The sequence below is a fragment of the Phyllostomus discolor genome, chromosome 13 (assembly GCF_004126475.2).
Source record: "Phyllostomus discolor isolate MPI-MPIP mPhyDis1 chromosome 13, mPhyDis1.pri.v3, whole genome shotgun sequence".
NCBI lineage: Eukaryota > Metazoa > Chordata > Mammalia > Chiroptera > Phyllostomidae > Phyllostomus > Phyllostomus discolor.
Window position 1 is genome coordinate 60,887,747 of NC_040915.2, and position 13,606 is coordinate 60,901,352.

Here is a 13,606-nt window from a genome sequence, read left to right on the forward strand (position 1 = left end):
CCCCCCTTTCACAGCTCAGGGACCCCCACCCTGGCGGTTGACCTGCTCCCCCCAACCCCTCCACACTTTTCGGGCAAGAAGGACTCACCTGGGCACAGAGAGACCATGCTGGTGGTAGCCTCAGGCCTATGCGGCTGTGGGGGCCTGGGGTCCCTGGATGGGTCTGGGGTGGAGGCTGACACAGAGGGAGGGCAGCTGACGATAGCTGTGGCGGCAGCCAGCGCAGGGCGGGCCTTGGTGTGGCCGTCACTGGGCCGTGGGAGAGTGTCTGCTGGCACAGGGTCGGGGGCGGTGGGGGCCACAGCCACAGGGAAGAAGTTCTCTCGACTATCCTTGGGGTGCTTTGGGGTGGTGGGTGTGTCCCCTGCAGCCTGTAAGGACAAAAGGGAGGTGAAGAAGGCAGGCTGGGCAGCCCTGAGTCCACACTGTTCCCCAGGACCCCGGTCTGTGCCCGGCACGGCCCACATTACCCTTACTCGCAGGGCCATGCTCTGGGTCCCCACTGCCAGTGAGGCTCACAGGCAACCCTTTGGATGCTGCTGGGGACCCAGAATCCCTCTCTGGGGGGATGTCCAGGCCAGAGTCGGGGGACTCAGGGGAGAGGCCGCAGGCTGGCCAGGACCTCCAGCGGGCGGCACCCTCCCACTTCCAGTGCCCGCCGGAGAGGTGCAGGCCTGGGAGGTGCACAGTGGCCATGACTTGGGGCACGGGGCTACAGTGTCTGATGTGGGGACTGCAGTGACCAAGGTCAGTCCTAGAGGGCGACTTCCCAAAGGTCACTGCTGGGAGGGCTGAGAGGGAGCTGGAGTGACACAGCAAGAGTCAGCTCCCGGGGCTCAGAACGGCAGCCCCAAAGCCATGGCATCTGATGCTGCCGGCAGCCGGGCCCTGGTGGCCCCCGCAGCTCCCCACTAGTTTTCTGCTCCTCTAGGGCCGCCCAGTCTTCGTCCACGCAGTTTCTTCCCTCTGCCTCCAGGCCCTTCTGCTCTGCACTGAAAGCCCGGCCTGCCGGACGGGTGCGACAGCGCAGCTCCTGGAGGAGGGGGACTGGCTGCAGGGCGGGCACGTGCCTGTAGAGCCCCACAGAGCAGCACCGAGGGGCTGGGTGCCGGCCTGTGAGCAGGCCCCGGCCCTCAGGCCCCAGTACTCCTTGGGGACAGTCTCATGCCCGCTGGGGGCACCTCAGTCAGGTTAGTACCCCCGAGGACCCCGCCTCTTCTGACACTGGTTCTGCTTGAGATGCCCCTCCCCCAGCTGCACGCGGCGGCGCCTGGAGACCCTGCAGTGCAGTGTGAGTCCGGGATGAACCTGCACCTCCACTGGGAGGGTGGGCGGGACAGACCGCCTCTCCCGGGTAGGCAGGCCGGGGGGCAGGGGAGCGCTGCGTCCCTGTCCTCAGGCAGTGGGCCTCAGCCGAAGCGATGGCAACGAGCGCACTCCAGGCATGCTGCCATGGCCACCTCCTCCCTGCAGGAGACAGAGTGGGCCCAGGACAGCTGCGACTGTCCCCCTCGCCTTCTCTGAGGTCCCTTCCGGGGCTCCTCTGACAGGCCAGGCCCCAGCTGGGTGCTGCCCTCTCTGGGCCTCAGTTGCCTCATCAGAGAGGTGGGACCCCTCTGGCTACCCCGGCAGTAATGGAGTGGTGCAGACCACTGGTGGGCAGGGCACGTGTGTCCCAGTGTGACCGTGTGTCCCCGTCCTCTGAGAGGAAGCCCCCAGGCTGCAGCTGGCACCCGCCGTCCTGTCCCAGGATGCCCTCATGACGCCCCTCTCCAGGACCAACCCTAAGGGACAGCCCCGAGTAGGCGGGCCCACTGACTTGTGGGGCAGGGCAGGGCTGGGCAGAGGCTGTTGGGCCCCCGGGGACACTAGCTGTACCTATTCAAATGGCAAGTACCCACCCTCTGACCCAGTGACCCCGGCTCAGGGGTCATTTCTACAGAAACAACCACTTGCGGTGCAGAAAGATGCCCCTCGGCAACGCTGAAGGCGGCAGCTGCGGTGCCCCTCGCTCTGTGGGCCACCCCTGCCCAAAGGGCCTTCCCTTGAGCGGGGCCGGGCCCCTCTCCTTCAGCCTCGGCCCAAACATTCCTCAAAACCAGCCCGGGTCTCTAAGCCCCAGATCCAGCGGGTCCCACCCCAGTGGGTCTGGCATCTCTCCTTCCTGGACACCAGTGGGTTCTGTCCTGACTCTCCCTGTGCTGGCAGCCCGGCCTCGGAGCTCCGCCCTGCTCGTGCTCTCTGCTGCTCCATCTCAATGGCCTCAGGGACACCTGCACCCGGGGCTCCAGCCTGGACTGTCCCTCTGGGTGCAGACCCCCACCCTTTCTGCCCACTCACTTTCTGCCTCGGGAGAGTCTCAGACTCAACACAAACCCATTCTCGGCTCTGGCTGGGGCCTCCCAGGGGAAGATCCATCTGCCAGAGCCCAGGAGGTCCTCGCCCCTCCTCCCCATCACCAAGTCTGGCAGCCCTGGGTCTGCCAAGGCCCCACCCCCCGTATGATGCTGCCCACCCAGGCCAGTGGTCAGGCACTCCCCTATGGGCCCGAGGTGCGGCTTCCTCCTGCCCGCCTCCCTTCAGCCGCGCTGACTACAGGACCAGTCCCGGCATGAGTCATACTCGCCTCCTGGGGCGCCGGCATGGGGTAGGCCCCGTGCGATGGGGCCGGCAGACGCTGAGTCACACTTACCTGCCTCTGGGCAGCGGCCCCGAGATGCACCTGACAGAACTTCACGGCTTGCTCCAGCGCGGCCTCCTCGTCCACCTGAGCAAGGAAACGCCCTGTCAGAAGGCCCGGCCCCAGCTCCTGTGGAGGCACCTCACTTTGCTGACCCCCAGGCCTCAGCCCTGCTGGGAGGCCTGGGCAGGTGCACGTCCATCTCCCAGGTCCATCCCTGGAGGACCCAAGCTCTGGCCAAGCTGGCCATGCCAAGTTCACGTCTGTGACCATGTGGCTTCACCCTCAGGAGCTGGAGTCGACTGGATGCATGGCCTTTTGGAGTCCCACGTCTGAATGACGGGGAGGTCTGATCTGACTTGGAGCCCCAGAGCCAAGGCACAGGGGGTGGGAACAAGGCTGGGGAGGCACGGGGGCCACCTTGGAGAGGGGGCAGGGTGTGAGGGAGACAGCCTGGGGTGTCGGGGCGACCAGGGAAGACAATGTGGGGACAGGGGCCCCCTCGGCAGGGAACACAGGGCTTGCCCTCCCCCTAATTAATCAGCAACAAAACCAGGTCGGAGTTAGTGCTGGATGCTGGTGATTGGTGACGAGCAGGCACGCTCAGAAGGGGCGCTGCCACCGACTCGGTGTGAGAAGAAACTGCGTGTGATGACAGTCACCCTGCTTCGCCAGTCGCTGAAGTTTTGGGGGTTAGTCTTGGGGAAATCATTTTGAATAGGGAAAAGGCTGTGTGTTTAATGCACTTTTTTAAAAAGAGAAAAGCCAGGCAAAATCAGAGGGGCGACAGACGCTCCCCAGGGCCTCGGGGCCGGCCACCAGGTGGCAGTCCCCAGGGCCCCATCCCTACAGGGGCCCGGGCTCCTGTCTCCCTATCCTGCAGTGGGCGAGACTTCTGCCGAGTGCTTTCATTTCCTTTGAAATTCAACATAGACTTTCTAAAGCTTGGGTTTTGGGTATATTTACCCAGTATTATTGAGGTGCAGTGACAAAACTGTAACGCATTTGAAGTGTACAACACATGCCCTGAGAGCGTTTTTTCCGACCCTAACTCAGCGCACGTACACTATGGGAAGCCTCAAATACAGGAGAGTGACCAGCAGGGGCAGGGGCAGGGCCGGGGGTGGAGGGAACGACACCTCACACGCACCCCAAAGGGGGAGCCCTGAAACACCTGGGTGGACTGGGCACGGCCCTCCAGGAGAACAGACCCCAGACCCGCCCCTGGCCACCCACCTGCTTGATGAGCATGTAGGTCTCAGACATGATCCTCTCGATGCGGCCCAGGTCATAGGCCACGCCCTTCTGGCCCTGCTGCCACACTCGGTAGGCGTCCAGCAGCAGCGTCTTGCCTGACTCTGTGTCCTCCAGGAGCTTCCTCTTGCGGCTGGGCCGTGCAGGGGGCTCCTCAGGATGGCCGCCTGCCCTCGCGGCAGTGGTGGCAGTGGCGGTGGTGGCTGTGGTGGTGGCAGTGGCGGGGGCTGGCTGGGCCGGAGCGAGCGGGCAGGGCTGCTGCCGGGCGCTGATGCTCAGCTCCTCCAGGGACAGCTCGGTGGGCCGGCTCTCGGGGGCCCGATCCCGAGGGGAGCGGGCTGGTGGCAGGGGCAGTGTCCGCTCTGAGTCTGAGCGGCGAGTGGCAGCCTCACCCGTGTCCATGGGCTCGGTGGGGCCCACACGGGGGCTCTCCTTGTCCTTCCGCTCCCCACCCTGGTCGGCACTGTCTCCTGCATCCACGGCCACAGGCCGGTGGTTGAGGGGACACACTTTGCCTGCTGGCTCAGCGCCCGGCCCTGAGCCATCAGCCAGAGGGGGCTTCTTGGGGTGGGGGAGCCCTTCTTGGCCATCTTCAGGACTGGCCTTGTGGGAGACATCAGAGGTCATCCTGGCTGCAGGGAGGCCACAGGCCTTGGGCCCTGGGTGTTCTGACCCCTACAAAGAAACCAGAGGTAAAAGACTCTGTCTTTGGGGTCCCCACAATAGAGCGCCCTGGGCACCAGGTGTGTCCCCCCAAGACCACTCTGGCTCTGTCCTCTACTGCGGGCCAGGGCTGGGCCCGAGACCTGCTTGAGGAAGGCCTCCCTGCTCTGGGCTTCCAGCCTCGAGAGGGGCCAGGCCTCTGGAGGTGGCACCGCAGCAGGAGACCAGACCTGGCCGTGCGGGTCAGCCTTCCTCAGCGGGAGCCTCAGGGCAGCCCTGGGGGTCCGAAGGGGAGGGGACCTGCCTGGCTCACTGCGGGGCCCAGCCCTCCTGTTCTGTGCTCCCACGTGCCCAGCACACAGAGGCTGGGGTGAGGGTGCCAGGAGGTGCTGTCCTGGGCCTCGGTACCACAGCCCGGCCAGTCCTACCAGGTGGGTAACGCTGCCGTCAGACTGCTCTGGCTCAGATCCCAACGGCCCCCACCTGCTCAGCCAGTGACCTAACCTCCTGGGCCTGCAGGTGCCCAGCTGTGACATGGGGCGAGGACTGCGGACTGCCTCGGAGGGTGGCCTCAGAGGGTGAGAAGGGACCGTGTGCCAGGGTGCTCTCAGAGGCCTTGCTCAGCCCGTGGGAAGCTGGCCGGGCGAGGGCAGCCACGGGTGGCAGCAGGCTGGGGAACGTCACTATTACTCTCACTGCCCACAAGCCCACGTCTGCCTGGCATGTTGGCACGTCACTGAGCGCCTGTGCCTCCATTCCTGTGCTTGACCTCCCCATCTGGGGAGACAGGAGGGTGATGCTTCACAGGTAAAGACGCAGGGACCTGCCTAAGGACACTGGCGTGTAAATGGCGGGCAGGGCTACCACCTTGGAGAGGAGGGGGATGCCAGGAGCATACCTCTGCGAGCTCACTCAGCGTGTCCTCCAGCACCTTCACAGTGAGGATGAAGGCCCGCTGAGCCAGGACCTGGCGGTCAGCATCTCGCAGATACTTCCTGCAGGCACACAGAGGTGGCCGGAGAGGTGGCAGAGCGTCAGAGCCACACAGCACTGCTGGATGGTGGCCCGAGCCCCTCCCCACACCAGTTATACCTGCTAGTCCCTCAGGGTCCCCCTTGTCCATCTGCCCAGGGTCTGCTCCCCAGAAGCCTGCCCTGGGGGCAGGGTAGGTAGGGCCAGGCTCAGTGGGAGCCAGGGCCTCTGGCTTCTCACCCACAAGCCTGACTCCAGTGGGCCGCAGGCTCCGGGGGAAGGGCACAGGGCAGGTGAATGAGATAGCGAGGGGAGGCCCGGCTGGCAGTGCGAGGACCCTTGGCTGGGCCAGATGTGTCTGCGCTGTGTCTCCCCCGGGACTCCCCACACCCTCTGCACGCGGCAGCTGTAGCAGACACCCGTTGGTTCTGTCTGTCCCACCCTTCCTGACGAAGGGATGCCTGGTTACCTCAGAAACCCAGGTCCTCCTGCTGCCTGGCATATTGCTACCAACCTTCACCTGGGGTGCCCCAGCTACCACCTGGATGCCTGTGCCCGTGACCAGACAGCATCCTGGGCGCCCCAGGTTGGGGGAAGCAGAAGAAAAGGAAAGACTGATTTGTTCAGAGTCTCGGTGGGGGAATCAAACACCGTGGGGGGAGTCTGTGTCCGCCCCAGGTGTCCAATGCAGGGGTGCTGCCGCCTGGCTTCTAGACTCTGAACAGAGAAGCCCGGACCCGTGTAAAGACAGCCTGGGCGGATGGGGCCAAGGGCCTCCAGCTGTGTGTGCTGCACTCACTTGCCCTGGTCCGGGGTCCGCTGCAGCATGGAGGACACCTTCAGCAGGGTGCTGTGGTCCCGGAGCTGGGCCAGCACCTTGAGCAACAGCACGATGGAGCGGTTCATGTGCCAGGCGAAGCTGCCCGGCCGGTCGATCTCGTCCACGGGGATCCGCCAGATGCCCTGTGGGATGGAGGGGAGGGTTTCTGAGAAGGTCGGCTGCGGCTGGAGCTGCCATGGTGCCAGAGGGCGCTCTGCCCAACCAAGGGCTCCTCGTACCCCTCTCACTGTCCCAAGGGGGACGGAAGTGTGGCCACCCCCCCACAAAGTTTCAGGAAAGGGTACATGTGCTGCCGAGCACCTGCTCTCTTTTGAATGACTGCACGGCACACGTCCATGGGATCTGCCCCTCCGGGAAGCACGCCAGCCACGGCTGGTCAGATGCAACCACCGGGAGAAGCTCACTGCCTACTCGTCCGCACAGAGCCTGGTTCCAGGAGGTAAACTGAGGGTCAAGATGTGGCCGCCATGAACTTCTGGCAGGTGGGTTGCTGGCCTGACAGGTTTAGGCATGGGACCCTATCCCGAGTGTGGACTCCCTCCAGCAGTGTAGAGAATCAAGGTTTGGGCAGAAAATGACCTGTGGTCCCTAGAACACCTGGTTTCCACCAACTTGCCTTGGTCCACAGTTTACTTTGGCCAGGACCCCCTCCACCACTTCTTGCCCATCCAACCCACTGTCTGGAAGCTGAGCGGGGGCAGAGCTGGCTCTGGAGAGCCCCACCCTTTCCTCTGCCAAGCCTAGCCTACTGTCAGCCCCAAAGTCTGGCTCTCTGCAATGTCCCCACACCCAGCATGGCCTCTGGAGCCCACTTGGGTCCAGACAAGGTGTGCTGAAGGGAAGGGTGAGCCAGGGAGGGGGTGACAGTGAATAGCAGCTCACGTCTTCTGAGCGGCCAAAGGCTCTAGTGCCTGGACATCAGGAATCAGGCCCCTGGAGCAGGCCCCTGGAAGGAGCTGGCAGGCTCCCTGACAGGTCCCAGTAGCCAACACCCTAGAGAAATTCCTGCCCAGAATGAAGCAGGGCTGGGAGTGACACCGCCGCTCTGCACAGGGCCCACGGCGAGGTTTCCCAGTGGCACCCCTCCTGGGCTCTGGGCCCTGAATGCCCAATGACTGTTCGAGGTGCCCACTCTCGCCAGCAGTCCAGGGAGGGACGCCAGGGCACCTCTCGACCTGGGCTACTCAAGGAAGAGAGGATCTGAAACCCCTAACTGTGAGTCTCCACAGATTCCACAGTGGGTCACCGGCTCACACTGAATACACAGGGCTCACCCAGGCAGGCTGGGGGCGGGATGCTGTGTGGATAGGGCAGCCACCCCCATCCCTGGTGGTGCCAGAGAAGGCACTGTCAGCCCCCCAAGCTCCATCTGGACAAAACCAGGGAGCAGAGGCCACCCTTGCCCAGGGCATTAACACCGACGATGCATCTTCCCACCCAGCAGACGTGGCTTCTGCAGGAGCTCAGGAAAAGGTGCCAGCTGAGAGAACGACAGAGCCTTGAACAGCTGTCCCCATCAGTGTGGCCCTGGCATCCCACCCTCCAGTGTGACGGCAGTGGCTGGGAAGGCGCCGGCAGTAAGGGCCTGGCCCTGCCGAGGCACAACAGGCACCACCTCGGCCCTCACAGCCGCAGATTCACACAGTGACACCTATGAGGGCAGAGTTCCAAGTCCCTCAGGGTCACACAGCACAGGAGGCGGCCCCAGGGTCGGCCCCTCGCCACCCGAGGACAGATAAGGAGAACGCGCCCAGAGGGAAGCCTCTGCCGCCCGCCACTTGGCTCCTCTCCGCACCTGGCAGGAAGGGCAGAGGAGCCGGAAGCACCGCCCAGCCTCGTGCCGGGACAGCACAGGCGTGCGCTGGGGCTGGCCCTGTGCCACGGCCCGGCACTCTGGGTCTTGCTCCTCCTCGGGCACAGGGGGCGCTCTCAGCCACGAGATCCAGGCAACTGTGGAATTCACTGTACCCCGACTCCCCCAATACCTCCCCACAGAGCCTCTCAAGACTCAAAGGACAGGTCTCGGTCACTTCTGGTGTGCTTTGATCCAGGGTCAGGAGGTCTCTCCCTGCTACCCTTAGGAGCAGCTGGGGTGCAAGGGCCCTGCCCTTCCTGGGAGAGCTACCAGGAAGAACGAATGAAGGCTCAGGTCTGCCTCCCGATCCTGTTTGGGGGTGGCTGTGTGAGGAGAGGGGTGTTGACGTCTCTGGTCCCACCCCCGGGCAGTGGCCCTGTTCCTCCCACGTCACCCCTGCCGACCACACCAGTGGAGTCAGGGCACAGGCAGGGGGAGGGGAGAGAGGGAGGCTCAGGACAGGCCTGTCAAGGACTCAGGGTCAGCCTGGCTGAGAGGTGGGCAGAGGCAGGGGTCATGGGGCCTCAGATATGGTGCCAATGCCTTGGGGGGCTCCGGGTACTTGGGGTGCCAGGGCCCAATGTCTGTTCTCCACACTCGAAGGGCCTGCACGTCTGGGGAGCTCACCACCTCTGGAGGGGAGCAGTTTGATCTTCGGTCAATTGCTAGAAAAGGCTCCTTCTTCACAATGTCCTGGAGCCCAAGGTTCGTCCCCATGTCCCCGCCCCTCCCTGGCACCCAAGCCTGCACCCTGTACCCCTAACACCCCTGCTACAGCCCAGGCATCACCATGCATCTCCCTTCTACTCTCGCCCCTACAGCCACCCACCCAGCCTGGGCCATGGCAAGCTTGGAAAAGGATAATGCAGCTGCATCCCTCCCTGCTCAGTCTCGACAGATGGCTCCTTCCTCTACCTCAGCACAAGTCTGGGCCGTGCTGGCTTTCACACCTCTCTTGCCTCAACTTGGGACACTCACCACCCCCTCGCACAGCTGTGAATTCCATGCTTCTTGTCTTTTCGGGTGTCTTCTACCTCTTCTGCCCAGCCAGCTCTCCCATGTCCCTCCCAGTCCCAGCTACAACATCACCTCCTCTCTGAAGTCCTCCTGGCTTGCTGCCCTTCTAAGGCTCTGCCCGGACCACTTGAAGCCAGCCCCTCAGAGGGCCAGTGGGTAGGTCTGTGGCTGGGAATGTGTCCTACATAGGAGAAGATCTTCTCCAGCTCTGGGTTGCTAGGGCCCTGACCCAAACCTGGCAGCTTGAAAAAGGCTTGGAGAAGGGTAGCTCCTCCATCCCCCTGCTGGCTCCTCATCCTGGGATGGAAGGTAGGTGGGAGGCGACCCTGCTTGCAGTGAAAGGAATGTTCTGCAAAGCTCTGGGCACACGCGGCCCGACACTGGGTTGAGGGAGCAGGTGGGGGCACTCCTCCTCACAGAAAAGGCGGTAAGGCAAGTTGCCAACACCCGGGCAGTGAGCAGCACGCTTGCCAGGGCGGGCAGAACCTCGGCCACGCCGGGGCGGTGGAGACCAGGCTCCAGGTGAGGGCCAGTTCTCCTCTTTCCCCTGAAAAGGGGGGCCGAGGAGGCACCGCCGGAGCTAACACACATTTGGCCCCCTACAGGGTTGGCCAGGTGCACAGTGGCCTTAGCAGATGGTGGGGGCACGGGCAGGGCCCTTGCAGGGAGGAATCCCACACACCTGCTCTCACTCCCAAGCTCTGCAATAGAAGACCCGGCATTTACCTGTCTGGTTTGTTTTTTTTCCCTGGGTGGGGGTGGTAGGTGGAGGTGCGCCAGAATGAGCAAATCAGCAGGCTAAAAATGCTCCCTGGGGGCCTGCAGGCCGCCTGCTGCCGTGGGCTAACCTGGGGCTGTGCAGGAGGGCGTCCTGACACTATCGGCCTCCCCAGGAGTGGGGGGCGGGCAGGGCTGCCATCTGGTTAGAAGCAAGGCAACGCCTCACTCACAACACTTCCTGGAGGCAGGCGGAGGCAGGTCTGCCTGCCATCCAGTCCCCACCACACCGCGGCTCGTCCTCCCACCCCCCCTCCTCTCCCTGCACCTCCTTCCTGATCCCCAGGATGCTGCCCCCTGAGGAATCTGGTGGCATCAGAGTTACACAATCACACACATCTCCAAGCACATGTGGCTGGCCACACCTGCTCATTGTGTAGGTGGGAACCCGAGTCCCAGGGAGGGATGGCTCGCCCTCAGCTGTACTGCTGGACCCCAGCTGAGCCCGGACTGTGTGTGGGTTCCCTCCTCATGTCTGGGGCGGGTGGGCCTGGCTGAGCAGCCTCTCCACAGGCCAGGGCCATCTGCAGCCATCACCAGAGGAAGGCACCTATGCCCAGGAGTCAGGCTTCTGAGGGGCTTCCAGCTAGCCCCCGAAGAGGGCCAGGGCCAGGGATGTGCCCCGTGGGGCCAGGTCTAGTTTACATCGAGTGTTTCAGGGCACAGTTTGGACCCCTTCACAGAAGGGCTCCCTATCGACCCATTCCCCCTCGTGCACGCAGGCACACTGTAAGCCAGCAACCTCCAAAAGGATGGAGGACAGAACACGTATCAGGCAACATGTGCACAGAAAATCAGAAAGAACCAGAGACAACACAAGCCCCGAGGAAGTTCCCGCAGACTCCGCGAGGCTGGCCTCCAGGGACGGCTGGCCTGAGGGCGTGGAGCCACCAGGCAGCGGGTGGCAAGCCAGCTTTGTGCCCAAGCAGACAGTGCTGGGCTCCTGTGTTTACAGCCGGAGCCCGGACACCGGCAACCCCAGGATGGCTGGGGCACGTCCTCAACCCTGCCCCCCTCCCACCCACGCTATCCCCCCGGAAAAGATGGCCTTCCCACTCTGTGCCTGTGGATGGCTAGGAAGCCCCCGAGGGAACCAGGGGCTCCCAGGGAGGGGGAGGCACCACAAGGTAGGAGGCAGCCACACACGGGAGCCAGAGGACCCCAGAAGGAGGGCCTGGGATGGGGATCACCCTAAAGGGAAGGCAGTACTGGTGCCAGGCGGGGCTGGGGGCTATGCCTCAGGCCCTCCCCAGTTCTTCCCCAGCACCCCATGTGACTGCCCCTCCAAGACCCACTCCTAGCGCCTCAGGCACACAATCCGATTCCCGGCTGGGAAGATGCTTGCTTGGAGAGCGGTGGGCCGACGGGGGCAAACGGTGGCGGCCTCAGGGCACTTGGAGGCACAGGGACCTCGCTCAGAGCTCGCTGTGTGCCCAGTGTCTCGAAGGGAGCGTCTCTGCCGACCCCCCAGCCCGCCAGAAAGGTTCCAGGGTTCGGGCTGGCAGATGAGGTCACCAAGACAGACTCGAACTGCTGAATAATTCATGGACCCCCAGACTCTGATACAAGTGACCCAACACTCCCTGCAGCCCAGAGTCTTGGGCGCCATCCTCCTGCTGCTCTTAAGGAAACAGCTTCGGAAGCTGAGCCCCACAGTGGGGCCCGGTCGCCACAGCTGGGGACCCTTGGAGCCTTTCAAAGGGGGCCAAGAGCTGGGTCGGTAGAGGGGTGGGTGCCGTGGGCCAGCCTGCGTTCTTGCCCACAAAGTCACTGTCTATCCACAGACGGGGTGGGGAGTGGGGCAGAGCCAGTGCCTGGGCAGGACAGCCATGGGGCCTGGCCTCCGGTCGCCACAACCGTGGCAGGCAGCACCCCAGGGAGGGGAGGACAGCAGATGTCCTGGCACAGCACTGCTCCTGGAGGGTAGGCCCAGGCCATGCTCAGGCCTCCAGGCCACGCTGTCTCCGGAGCACTGTAGTATGAGGGGAGCTTCCTCCTGGAGGAGCAGAGGCTCCTGCTCCCCCACCTCCAGATCAGCTGACCAGTCCACACCTCCCTGACTGCCTCAGTGTGGGTCGGAGACACTGCCTATCCACACTGCTGGACCCTCATGCCCTGCACACCAGTGGGGCTGTGGGCACAGCCTCTTCACCGGGCGCAGGGCCAACTTGAAGCTTGGCAGCCTGAGGTCACAGACCCAGGCACAGTTGAGGGTCTCACAGTAGCCCTACCACGCTCCACTGGAAGACTGGCTTCAGACCAGTCTTGACAGCACACCCCAAGGCTGTCCTGGGGCCTCCAGCCCCACATTTCAGTCACATCTGCCCCTCCACTCCGAGGGCACAGGCAGAGGCCCCCTGGCCGCTGGGAAACTCAGGTGCAAGAGGCACAGCCCAGTCAGGCTCTGCTCTGTCAGGGCCACACTCAGACCCAGGGCATGAGCCTATCAAAGAGGGGGTGGGCTCACACTGGGGCATGAGCCTATCAAAGAGGGGCGAGGCTCAGATAAGGGCTGAGAAAGAGAGAGAGAGAAGACTCCTCCCACGCCCACCTGGCACAGACAGTATGTGCAGTCGACCCACCTCTCATTCTCCAGAGGGGGAAAACAAGTCCAGATGACCTGTGTGAGGCTGTCCATTGAACCTGGGGTGGGACAGGACACAGAGGCCAGGTTGCCCTCCTTGGGTCTCCCCTGCACCCTCCCTGAAAGCTAGTAAGGGAAGAGGAGGTCAGTAATGTGACCTGCGATTTACGGATGTAGAAAGGAAGACACAAAACGACAGTGACACCCAATCACTTCAGTGTGGAGCCACAGTCTCTAGAGACCCGAGGATGCTCCCTCACAGAGGCAAGCTGGGGCTGGAATGCTGGCCACAGAGCGACGGGAAGCGGTCGGCCTCTGCCAGCAACTGAATGCTTCAGGGCTTTGGAATCAAGTCCCTTGGGCCCCTGTTGTGGGAATGGCCTCCAGCTTCGGCCTCTAGGACCCCACTGAGCTTCTCCTGCTGTCCTCCGCTGCCACCCATGGACTCCAATGTGGCCCCTTTCCCACTCTGCAGTACCCAGGGCCATGTCCAGCTGGAGCAGCACGTGAGGCTCAGGCAGGCAGCTGTGACCACCCCTGGGAGCAGCCAGCAAGGCCCTGAAGGAGCCAAGCCGAGAGCCTCACGGAGACACCGGCAGGGAGAGGCAGTGAGGCGCCCACGGCGCTCTGGAGAGAGCCAGGGTGTCTGGCTTGACCAGGTGACAGGTGGGCAGCTGGTGGCCTGCCACACGCTGTGGACCCTCTCAATCCAAAAGGGCCTGTGTCTCCCTGGGGACTTCTGCCCATGGGCTGGTTCCACGGATGACCTAGCTCTCAAGGTCGGCAGCCAGTCCCAAGGGCCTGAACCCCAGTGTGCCCTACCATGGTCCCCTGGACTCCGAGCTGCCTGAGGATAGGCGGATGGGCAGGAGGGGCTGCACTTCCAGCCGCCTGAACAAAGCCTGGCCTCCTGGTGTGCTCACAACCCGAGACAAGATGCAGTCTCAGGGAGCTCCTGCAGTC

At 63.6% G+C, this 13,606-nt stretch overlaps 1 protein-coding gene across 2 annotated transcripts in view; it reads right to left on the reverse strand.

Annotated features, from left to right (window-relative positions):
* The window catches only part of CABIN1 (calcineurin binding protein 1), a 126,337-nt gene that overhangs the window by 6,575 nt on the left and 106,156 nt on the right, over nucleotides 1–13,606 (reverse strand). For both annotated transcript variants that reach the window (XM_036014866.1, XM_036014865.1), the window contains exons 30-34: nucleotides 6,369–6,532; nucleotides 5,496–5,592; nucleotides 3,917–4,609; nucleotides 2,693–2,767; nucleotides 89–371 (exon numbers count right to left, since the gene is read on the reverse strand). In XM_036014866.1, the coding sequence (XP_035870759.1) occupies nucleotides 89–371; nucleotides 2,693–2,767; nucleotides 3,917–4,609; nucleotides 5,496–5,592; nucleotides 6,369–6,532 (1,312 nt within the window). The remainder of the gene's footprint in view (nucleotides 1–88; nucleotides 372–2,692; nucleotides 2,768–3,916; nucleotides 4,610–5,495; nucleotides 5,593–6,368; nucleotides 6,533–13,606) is intronic.